The sequence below is a fragment of the Macrosteles quadrilineatus genome, unplaced genomic scaffold, assembly GCF_028750875.1.
Source record: "Macrosteles quadrilineatus isolate MER2022 unplaced genomic scaffold, UCM_ALF_1.0 Scaffold_3__2_contigs__length_128488019, whole genome shotgun sequence".
NCBI lineage: Eukaryota > Metazoa > Arthropoda > Insecta > Hemiptera > Cicadellidae > Macrosteles > Macrosteles quadrilineatus.
In genome coordinates this window covers 86,830,305-86,842,517 of record NW_026542596.1, presented here as the reverse complement: position 1 = coordinate 86,842,517, position 12,213 = coordinate 86,830,305, and the positions used below count along the sequence as shown (strand labels likewise).

General features: G+C 36.3%; 1 protein-coding gene across 1 annotated transcript in view; it reads right to left on the bottom strand.

Annotated features, from left to right (window-relative positions):
- Positions 1-12,213, bottom strand: part of LOC128991174 (serine/threonine-protein kinase mTOR-like) — a 79,448-nt gene that overhangs the window by 52,625 nt on the left and 14,610 nt on the right. The window contains exons 11-20 of the mRNA XM_054413954.1: positions 9,502-9,708; positions 8,362-8,567; positions 7,241-7,447; positions 6,144-6,364; positions 5,208-5,353; positions 4,620-4,756; positions 4,035-4,232; positions 2,227-2,394; positions 1,375-1,566; positions 205-381 (exon numbers count right to left, since the gene is read on the bottom strand). Coding sequence (XP_054269929.1) covers positions 205-381; positions 1,375-1,566; positions 2,227-2,394; positions 4,035-4,232; positions 4,620-4,756; positions 5,208-5,353; positions 6,144-6,364; positions 7,241-7,447; positions 8,362-8,567; positions 9,502-9,708 — 1,859 coding nt within the window. The remainder of the gene's footprint in view (positions 1-204; positions 382-1,374; positions 1,567-2,226; positions 2,395-4,034; positions 4,233-4,619; positions 4,757-5,207; positions 5,354-6,143; positions 6,365-7,240; positions 7,448-8,361; positions 8,568-9,501; positions 9,709-12,213) is intronic.

The window sequence follows — 12,213 nt, the reverse complement described above, 5'->3', positions numbered from 1 at the left end:
TGTCAATATTTTGTTTAGGATTTACGTCAGTCAAATTTGAGGAAATACACTTAAAATCAAGTTTTTACAAATATAACCAGATATAAAAATATTCTAATTTGAACTTATATAAAAGATAGAAACTCCCAGAGCATCAAACCACAAAGTATACAATTAATTTTTCCTCAAACGTTGAGAAAAGTAAGAACAACAATAGTCACTCACAGTTAAAATTTTAGTGGTGAGCTGTTCGTATCTGGCGCAGACGATGCGGTGTTTAGTGATGACTTTGCTGACTAGAGGTACGAATATCTTATACTTGCGGCCCAGCTGAAGAACCAACGCACACAGTGTCTCCATAGCTGTGCTTCTCAACTCCGGACATTGGTCTAGGCTACGAACCTGCAATGTGTGATATACCAAACATAGCTTTTACTACAGGTCTTTTGCATTCTTGAGATTTCTATACACTTTTGATATTTAAGTGTTACCATTATGTTAACAAGGTCAGTTTTGAAAGAAATGCATTTGGCTTAGATATACATTATTGAAGAAGTAATGGGTACACAGCTAACTTACCCCAGAAAATAATTTCAAGCAGTTGACAGTACATAAAAAAATCATGGCACAATTAATTTGATATTTCACCCCTAAAAGGGGGCTTCTTCATACTTTTGAGTAAGTTAGTTCTGTAGATCTATCTATTACTTCTTCCGTAATGTATTAGGTTAACAAACAAGAATGGCTAGAACATACCTCAGCAAATAATTTTTGCAGTGGCGACTGGCCCATAAGGACTCTGGGATGGAGTACTCCCATTTCCAAAGCAATAGTAAAAATAATAATAATTAACAATGATATGATTTTTATTCCTGCATTTGAATGTACATAAATGTTAACAGGGTCAATGTTTTTAGGATGGGTGATTATGGACGCAATATGCTTTTGCAACAGGTAGTACAAGGGGACTCAGTAGATATGAGTCCAAACTCATAACTGTCAACACAATATTGTCTGTCAAATAGGTGAATGCAGTATTTAGTAATTCGTAGAGGTTATGATCATCGTGCTGCCAGTATTTGAGGTGTTGATTAATTAATATACAATTGTTTCTCTAGAAGTGTTGTTCAGTGATGCTGATAAATTATGAATTATGTTAAAAATATTTCTGCAAAGTATGCGAGTGGTAAGGGCAATTTATTATGAACAAAGAGGCAATGAAGACAATTTCAGTATAAATAAAACGGTTTATATAAAAAAAAGTGGCCTAAACCAAAGACCTTTTATGGGTCCTCCCACTACTCTAAATCACTAACCACCACTGAATTTTTCACATGTAAGCTTATTGTAAACTTGCTATATATGTTTTGGCGGTTATTAAAAACTATCACATACCAGAGGATGGATGATCCGAGAAGCAAAGTCAGTAAAGTCAAGTGTATCGGAGAGTTGGTCTATAGTCTCCATAGCAACTCGACACACAGCTAGCGGACAGTCCGTGGCGTCAAACAGTTTGACCACTGGAGGCAGCACAAGGTGGAGGTACTCGTCTAGGTTGCTGCCAAACTTCTGTAGCGCCATCAGCAGCTGAAACAATGAAGTTGGTTAGCTAAAAAAAATTAAGATAGGGTTGTAAAAGTGGAACTAATTTAAGTTGATTTCCGTTATTTTAGAGCGTTTACTAAACCTCTTCATCTTACCTCCACAGTGCCACTTCATTTATTATCTGTCATCTAACTTCTCTCTTCTTCATATCTTCACCTCCTATAACATACCTTCTCCTAGCTCTTTTTCCGTTTCCTTCGCTAGACCCCTATCAATTCCATTTTCCTAGAAATTCTCTCTTTTACCATTCTTTTCAGTTATGAAATCTACAAATCATATATGTCTTGCTTTTTCTTCTGTGTGTCTTAAAATATTATCACTTAATAATCACACTTACTCTTTTTTTACAGGCATAACAAATTGTGAGATACTGGCGAACTATAATTTGTTTTGAGTGGGAAACTTAATGAATGATGTAGAAGATTAACTACTAAAACAATGTAGCACCATAGTTAGTAATAAAGAGGGGAATATCAAAGATGACTTTGAGGATGTTCATACAAATTACAAAGACATACTAAGGAAAAAGGCAAGAGCAAGGGCAAAGTAAAAGGGATAGCCCAGAATCTGGTAAGTTACAGTAAAAGGCAGCCTTCCTCAGGAATAAAGGAACTAAGTCAAGTGTTGAAATGTTAGCTTTACCTTGACAGTAACCGTGCGTTCTTTGCTAGTGTCATGGATGAGCACCCGCAGAATCTGGGGCATCAACTGAGGCAGATATATCTTGAACTCAGCGCCAAGCGCCACCGCGATGTGTTCTACCAGCAGAATCAGAGTGCTCTGGATAGTGCTGTTGGTAGTCCAGAACTCCTACAAGAACATTCAAAAGTTACATAATGTTCCTAACTGTTACATCTGTTGCTTGAATTAATCTGCACAAGTTGGGACCAGGGTTGTTACCTATCCCAAGTTTGTGGGGACAGTCCCTATTTTGGTTCCTTATGCATTTAAGCCTATGTAAATCCGAGGGGGAGGGGGGGCCATGTCCCGATTTTTCCCTAACCAAAGGTGGCAACCCTGATTGAGACTGAGTCGGAATGCCAACTCGCCAAATGCACACAAGTTTATAATACAGTTCAGGAGTAATGTCCAAATTATTAATTACTGAAAGATTTAAAACGTTTGTGTTAAAAATTAAGTGTTTCAAATGGCTAACTTACATACTATATAGAAGAGCTAGCAGCATTGTAAGTCAAATTTCCAAGAAAACAAACTTTTATTTTTAACAAAATATTTGACGGTGGCTCAAAAAAAGGCACCACATCTTCATGTTGCCACTAAAATTGTTCATTACAGATCATTCTTGTACTGTATCGGCTCACCCCTTGCATTCCTCGATACGTTCCAAGCATAGGCCTTGGAGAACCATGCAGACCAAAATATTTGTTCAAATACCAAAGTGATTATAATTTCATATCTAGGACACTGTGAGATTAGAAATTTCCTTTGTAGTTTAGTAATTATTGTTTTCCAAGGGAGTCAATGAAGGCTAACGGCATAGACAAATAGAATAAATATAGACCGACAGCAGAGCTACACGGCACTCCTAGGGGCACATCGCGGAACCTTCCTTTGACAGTCTATATATTTATTCTATTTGTCTATGCTAACGGCCACCTTTGATTTGCCCGCCATAAAAACAATGTTAATTTCAAACAGCCGCTGAAGAGTTATTTACCATCTCAAAAGATTTTTTTTAATACCAAAGTTATTGTAATTTAAATATCTAAGGCACTATGATTTAAACAGGTTAAATTCGGCTAACAGGTCCCTCCATGCATGCAATAGATTGTTAAGCTCAAAATTATTATCCCACAACACCAAATTACGTACTTATAAAACAATAATAAGACCGGTTTTACTGTATGGCTCAGAAACATGGGCAATGAGCAAAAAAATAGAAAAGAAAATTATAACATTTGAAAACAAGGTTCTAAGGAAAATATATGGCCCGACGCTCGAAGATGGAATATGGAGAATGAGACACAACATCGAGATTAGAGAGCGCTATAAAGACCCTGACATCATAGCGGAAGTCAAGAGCAGAAGATTGAGATGGTTTGGTCATATTTCAAGAAGAGAGGAAGACTCCACTACGAGAAATGTACTTGATAGAAACCCCGAAGGCAGGAGACCACGAGGCCGCCCAAACTTAGATGGAAGGATCAAGTACAAAAAGATGTAAGAAGACTGGGAAGGAGTGAAAATGACAGCAAAGACAGAGACATATGGAGGCAGTGTGTGGGCGAGGCCAAGTACCTCTTAGGGTACCAGTGGCCACTCCAGTAAGTAGTAAGTAAGTAAGGCACTATGATATTAGAAGTTGTGATTGTAGTTTTTTATTGTTTTATGAGTTATAGCGTCTAGGCTCCAAGGACTAACGGATTTGATCGCTCTTTCAAAATGTCAAATAAAGCCACTAGCCTCAACAAACATTACAATTTCCTTACCTTAATAAGTACAAATATGTCATCCAGATAGTTCCTGATGTGCTGCTTGACGATGGCAATGAGGAACGCCAGCTGTTGGAACAGAAATTCCCTGAAGTTGACATCAGCTGTCCGGATAACATTGAGGAAACTCGGCATCACTTGGGAGATGTACGGAACACACTTGATACCCAGCGATTTGAATATGAAAGTTATAGCCTGGAATAAAACAAAGCATAAAAGTTTTGAGTATTGGAATTTGCAGAGATTTTGGTTACATTCGCTACAGTTGACTGCCTGTTGTTTTAAAAAAAAATTGTAACTCATAAAAAATTATCATTATTTTACATAGAAAATTACATGAAATCGTTATTTGCATTTACTGTAAAATGCAGTAGGTCTAATATCAGCTTAAGAGGATGCTAAAGAAACAATCTCTTTTTATAACACATTTCATTTTCTTGAAACACATGTAACTTGTTTACAACTAGACCAGCAAGTTTGACAAGTCTACTTCCTTCAATCTACTTTACCTTCAACTCATCTTATCTAAAGTTTGCACAATTCGGTATTAGACTAGCTAATCAAATCTAAAGTAGGACCTACCTGGACCACCATGGTGTGATGCTGAGATAGAGTTGGGTCTCGTATGATCCGCATCAGCATGGCGATGGCTATAGCCGGGTAATACTCCTCCAGCGTAGACGAACTCATGTTGACCAACATTTCACTCGTCGTCAATTCTGAGATAAGTGGCAAACACAAGGAATATATTAATTGATATCAACCAGTGATGTGACAATACCACTTTTTCTAAGTTGTTGCTGGTACCAGATCTTGGCCAAAATCAATTCTCAATTCTCAGTACCGGTACCAGCACCATCGGTACCTAAGTGTATAAGCGAATAGTACTCGTTAAAACACTCTTATTTTAACTGTCCAACTTTAGCACCGAAAAGGAAATTGCTAGGAAGTCAACTAAAAGGCCAAGGGGAATGCAAGTTTTACAAATTTTAGGATTCACCGAGACGCTAAGGCTGATAGACTGAATTGAGGGGTGCTAAAAAGGCAAAAATGTCGGTACAACTAGGGGGAACCTATACCCAAACCCTCCACCAATCAAAAAGAGGATGCCAGTCTCTAATACAAAGCAATCCTTTTGTTAACTATTGACCAGTAAAGTTTTATTCTCACCGTGACTAGCCTCTGCCTCAGACTTGAGGTCCGTCATGGACAGCAGAGCCGTAGAGTCCACCTGGGTGTCTATCTGTCCAAGGTTCATCTTATGTTTGTACGGGTCCAGCGCCCCCAGTAAGCCCAGCACTCTTATGGTCTCACGTCTAGACAAACAAAGGAGATTACCAAGCTGTAGGGTACAAATCAAACAATCATATTGGAGTGCCCCACGTAACAATGGTTATCTTTGATTAAAGAGCTCTGAGTACTACATCGATAAAACTACTGAGTTTTACAAGAAATTAAAATTAAAATTTTCCTTACAACAGTTAATTTTATTTAATTTTAAACCCTATTCATTCTATTCATAGTTTTACTTAATCAATATCTTACCCTCTTGACTGAGAAGTTAGGAAAGGCTTTAATACTTTTAAAGACTAAAGTCATGGTGATGACTTTAGACCTGAATTGTAGGCTATTGTTAAAGTTAGAAAGTTTTAACTTCTAGCGTTAGATAATTATTGATTGATGGTCAATTAGTCATGCAGAAACAGTGTGTAAGAAAATGAACAAAGACATTTGATTGTCAAATAATTACACAAAAAGAACCTAGCAAAGAGTAAAACTAATCTTAGGGATAGTTAATGACAGTCAAAAAGTAACTATGAAGTCAAAGTTACCGCAATACTGACCTTGGTGATTCATGAGTATTCATCGCAGTCACTCGCTATCCCATATGACTAGTACCACAATGTTACTGTTACTTCATTGTTTTTAGATGTTCAGAACAGTCCAGCATAGCGACAGGCAGTGACGTTTCATTTTACAAAGAAATCTATTTTGACTTTATCCAATTTTTCTAAAGTTTTCAAAAGTTTCTAAAGGGAGCGTTATGCAAGGAGCTGTTGTTCTACCTATTTTGAGTCAACACAAATCAAAGTAAAAGTAATCCACCTGATGATTGGCTGCTGCTCAGTCTTGAGGAAGTTAATAAGAGTGTCCAGCAGCGCAGGGTACTGGTTGTAGGGTCTCACCACGAACCCTGTAGCCCCCACCAGCTGTCCAAGAGCCCACAACGCTACACCACGCTTCTCAGGGGAACTGGCGTCTCCCAGCATCTCCAGCAGGATGGCTAGCAGCTCTCCCATCCACGGCTGGATCTTCACACCGTTCACCTACAACATAAATACTTCCTGTATTGTACTATTGTACTGGTTAAAAGAGTAAACAGTGCAAGTAAACTTCTCATCCTTCTCATCTCAACTCCTCAATCTCAACTCTCAAATTCTCAACTTCTCATATCAACGAACATGTCAATAAATTTAAAGAGTATTGTCTATTGTCTACCTAAGTAAATACGTGAATGAATATTTTATGTAAAGTAAATGTTTTTCAAAGATTTTACATCACAGTACAGATACATTATTGAAAGGGCAAAAATTCCAGAGTTGATTTATGAAACCATTTTATTTATATGCTCACTCCAGTACTTTCAAATTCTGATCTATATTTAGACCCAAAAGGTTTGTACTGGTCTTTTGCTCGATAAGTTGTGAGTTATACATTATTATTGGGTGATTAGAATTTTTATTTTGTGGTGTTGTAAATGTGATAACATTTGTTTTTTTGTAATTTAATATTAGATTCTGGCTCACCAGATAACTGCCCAAATTTCCAATTTATAGGAAAGCAAATATTTCTGCTTGTTCCAGTGTAGGAGAGGAAATGATTAAACTAGCATCATCAGCATATAGGCACAATTCACTTCTAGGTTTACATACTAAAGCACTGCTTATGTTCTTTAAATATCACAAAAATAGCAATGGCCCTATAATAGACCCTTGAGGTACTCCACATTTTTTTTTTTTTTTTTTTTCTGAGGCAGTTTGAATAACTTTTTTTTTAAATTTCTTAAGCGAATAGACTGAACCGAAATCTAGAGAAATAGCGTTCTTGTCTCTCCATTCACATGATAACTCAAATGTGAAAAAAAACATTCACAATGCCTACTACCCATGCTACATTATATAGTGAGCTTATTTTACAGTCACCTCGGCCAAATCTCCGATGGCAGTGAGCACACTAATGACCACACCAGGGTTGGGCTCAGCCTCCTTCAGTTTGGGCACCAACACCTTCAGTATGGGCTCCATGTAGTTCCTGATGAGCCGTGGAGCGTTGACTACCAGGTGGTCAAGCATACGAGCGCTCTGCTCCTTGTTGCGGCCCATCCCACTGTGTTCCAACTCCGTCAGGAACTGCGGACAATGTCGATTACAATATTAGTTTAGATTTTCCTAATTGTCTGTGAATCAAAGTGAACTTAGTGGTTCCGTTTAAGGTTAAGTTAGCAGATTTTTTACAAAGAGAAAGAAATTTGTAATGTGTAAGCTTTATGAGTTCATATTGGCTTAAAGGAGAGCGTTATCGTTCAAGGGATGAGTATTATTAAATTATGTGAGAAGAAATCAGATATAAATTTGAAGGACATTTCATCTGGACCAAAATCACTTAAAATAAAAATAAAAACAAAAAGTATACATTTTAAGTAGATAAACTCGTCTACTAGTCAACATTGGAAACATCAAATCTGTTTTTGAAACTTGGTCACCATTTTTCAAGCATAGCCTACTTGTCAACTTCAAAATTTTAAAACCCAAACAATGAAGTTTTAAATGTGTGCGCGATATTTTCAAAAGTAAAATAGATGGTGCATACTTATTATTTAGAATCATTTGCTCCCTAGACATTTTTATTTAACCCAACCGTTTTCTAAACAAAACAATTCAAAGCAATTCATATGTTTCTAATGGACAGAATGTTTAACTTTTTCAGATAATATTACCAAAACAGGAAGGAGGTTCAGGAAACATGTTATAACTCAGAATAGTGTACACAATTAATATATTTCAAACAAAGTTAAGGTTTTCAGTATCAACTTTCAAGTTTAGAGCCATAACAGAAAATGGTAGCCCATTTTGCAATAAGAGAATTAATTAAAGGCTACTACAAAGGATATGAAGTTCCCAACAAATGATATATCTTTTCAATAAAATAACAACATCTGAGATAAAGTGAACATCATACATACATATTAACCATCTACATTAAGAAAATACAATTTTAAAAACCATCAAACTCTGAACACGTATGTTTAGAACCTAAAACAAACCTGTATCAGTGTTTTTCGCAGAGAAGGCATGACGTAGGCAGGATTCAAAGAGCTCAGTCTGCCGATCGTGCACAGCGCAAGCTCTCTGATCTCAAACACCTCGTCGTTCATGGCTACAAACAGTGCACTGAGATTCTCTGCCTGAGCCAGGTGGTTGTCAAAACTGTCATCTAGAGACGCCATCACCCAGTAGCGAACCTCTAGATCTGCAACATAAGAAGAGGTTTGGAAAACGAGGTAACAAAGAGCAGAAGGGCTGAAAGATTATTTAAAAAGATTAACAACTTCCTGGCCACCATTGAACCTGAAGACATCTCTATTTCAAACTCAAATCTTCCTTACTTGGTAAAAATTCTGTTAGTGACAGAGAAAGCTTATAACATTTTTGTGTATGGAGGAGATACTCACTAATCTAGAAGGATTTTTTCAATTTCAAATTACTGATGATCAAAAGGTTTCCGGTTCGATTCTGAGGAAAGTCGGTACCATAGCTTTTTGATTGTTTGAAACTGGGCACAGATGTCCTTGAGCTAAACAGGTCATCTAACTCCATTCTAAATTCACATTGCATTCATTTTTAGCTTAAAATACACACCTGGGTGTGCCCCACCGCTAACTTTAAGTAATGATTAATGAAACATGGATTACTGAACGTCTTCTAAAATCAGATGTTTTTGGGAGACTAAGGAAATTATTGCTCAGCGCTCAACTAGTCTATGTTTTATTTTATTGTATTACAAAAATAAAATATTTAAAATGTTGAAAAAAAAAATAAATCGCCCCTGAATTTAATTGAATGCCACTAATGTCTTGCCGATCATTTCTAACGGCTACCAATTGCTCCTGATGTCTGCTAGTCAGTTGCGATGTCTGCAAATCACTACCATCGTCTGCGATCGCTCCCAATGTGATAACTCCCCAATGCCGGATTATCATAAGTGCTGGACCATTAAATACAGGATTAGCGGGCTTTTACTGTAGTGTAAAGGTTATTGGGTTTCTTGTACCAGAGGGTACTCTATCCCATTTTGGTAAGCCTACTATCATAATATAAATTCTAAAAAGCTTATTTTTTTCTAAACAGAAGACACAAACAAATTTTGACCATAAAAATGAAAATAAATAAATGTAGACATTTACCAGTATCAGTGATTCCCACGACCAACAGTTTAGCCAGCACGTCACTGACAGTAGATGTGACAGTCTGACTGTGTCTACTGCTAGAACTCTCCACAGCCAGTCTCAGCAGACGACTACACGTCCTCACTGCCTCTAGTCTCACCTCCTGCTGTTCACAGTTGAGGAAGTGTTCAGCACAGCGTCTGACAAACTGTAGCAGCGAGTGACCTAAAGACAACAAGATAAACTAGGAAATTGAAATTACATTTACATTTTATCCTGCGAAAGTACATTTCTCATCCCATCGTAACACCTCGATGATGTCTAATCGATGTTACATGTATATTTTGACCCAATGATCACACAGTTAAGCCTCTAAAAAATTTAAAAATAGCTATCCTTACACAGGGCACCCCTAGTTAAGGAATAAAAATTTGGGGAGCAAGTGAAAAAATTATCTTATATTTTTTATTTATTCTTTAATATGAGTAGATTTTACTTTAGGGCTGTAAAGCAATCTGTTGTCACAATGATTTATTTTCACGGATATTTATTGTTTTCCCTTTGAAATAATAGTGACAGACTAGTTTAATCTAAATTTTCCAACATCATATTTTGAACAAGATAACCTATTTTCTAATTGTTGTAATTTTAACATTGTTTATGTAGTATTAATAAAGCACATTTTGACTATTTTCCATGAGATACAGACACATCACAGGAGCATAAAAACAATTTATATTTTAAAACAGTCTGATAGGACTGCAAACTCAAACACAGTGGCGGTTCTAGAATCTTGTCAAGGGGAGGGGGGCAGCTGGGGGTGTTCCCTCACCCTCCCAAGAAAAAGGAGGGGTTTAAGGGTTCCCCTAAAAAATTTGATATTTTTCAATTAAATGAAATTTTTGTATTTGAACAGGAAAAGTTAGGGCTACATGGCCCTTTCTTACACTTAACCTGCAATTTTTATATTTAAAGCAGTTAGGTGACTTTTCAAAGTGATTTAGTATGTTAAGAACTGTGCCCATAACCTCCGTTACGTTTTGTACCGATTAAAATTCAAATCAAACAGAAAACGCGCGAAGGCAAGGACCCAACAACGGCCAATCACGTGAGCGCGGAGTGATATCAACTTGTTGACTTGTGTGGACGTCTTTCTAACGGTCACTTGGGGACCAGGCTCTGAGCCGTGATGTTCGGAAATTTTTTAATTCTCCTTTTCAATTCGCAAAACTCACTTTTGGTAGTCGTAACGTGTATTTCGTCAACGAAATCAATTGTTCGATTTCCGGAGTGCATTGGTATTTGAACCGTGAAACAGCGTTTGCTAAATTACGAATTGATTTAAGAAATCGAGTCTTTAAGTTCGACGTCGACAGGCAAAATTTGTCAAATTTTGACCATTTTCGTGGAGTCAACCCCAAGTACAGTGTCGTAATTATATGTTTATGTGTCGTCAAAATTGTCTTCTGTGTACGTAAGTAAATGTTTTGTGTAATTTGTATTTATATCATTAGAATGAGCCAATCTGTCCACATTCATATTTGTTAGATCATGTTTCTTGCAGGTTTTATGTCCTAGTATGTAATTCAGTCACATTGCTTTAAAGTTAGTGCCATTTACTTATTTTAAATATATACTGTGATACATTTGTAGGTGTTATTAGATTAATAATTTGGGTAAATTTTTATATTAATTAAATTTCATATTGTAAATTTTGTATTTAACTTCAATTATATCATTATCATCTGTCTGTCACGCAATACTGTTACAATTGTTCTTACTTAATATTTGGTTTTAAAACACTTCTAAACTACATAAAGAGATCTCTGAGAGTATTTGATTGTGTACAAATTCAGTTTTGAATTAGAGCATTGTCCCGGTTGAAGGGTAGGTTTCAATACAGGCTATAAGGATAGGCTTCCATTAACGCCATAAAAAGTCATTTTATTAACCTAAATTAAACAATCGACTCAGTAGTCGATTTGGCACAGTTTGCCACTGAGCAACAAAGTGTGCTGTACACAGAACTACGAATAGCCCCTTTGCATAATAAGATCAACTGGCCAGTTGTTAATAAATACACTAATTTGGGAAGCCTAATAGCCTAAAAAAATAGATTAAATAAATCAAACCTAGGTTCCCGAGGCTCTGCTGTCAGTATCTCAGGAAAGAAAGTCAAAAAACCACAATCAATACTCTCCCCTATTCAATTGAAGTGTTAGTAGAACAGGAACTTGAAATTATTGTTGATTATTTGTAACATTTGTAAATATTTAAAGTGACAATACACAAAGCTTATTCTTTCAACAATGTTATTAACTCTCCTGTGTTAATCTTGTCAAGGTAATCGGCTTAACCGAACAATTGCAATAAAATACAATATCAGTAAATTGTCAATCAATATATAATTTATTACATATTGGTTCAATCAGTGTTTGGCACTATCATTTCAATAATACAGAATCATTTCATATTTTAACAGAATCTCAACAAAGAGTATATTTTGCATTCAGAGTGTTTGGTATGCTTTTTATTACATCTTAAGAAGTGTTATATTTAAGATCATTGAAGGTACTTTCAGGAGGACATATCAGACCTCTCACGGTCCATAAATCGGACTTCTGGGATACACAATTACCAGGGCCCACTTAACATCTTTAATTCCACTGTGCACTGCTCTGTGATTGTATGTCCTCAGTAGTTCAATTAAATTAAATTAAATTTCATTTT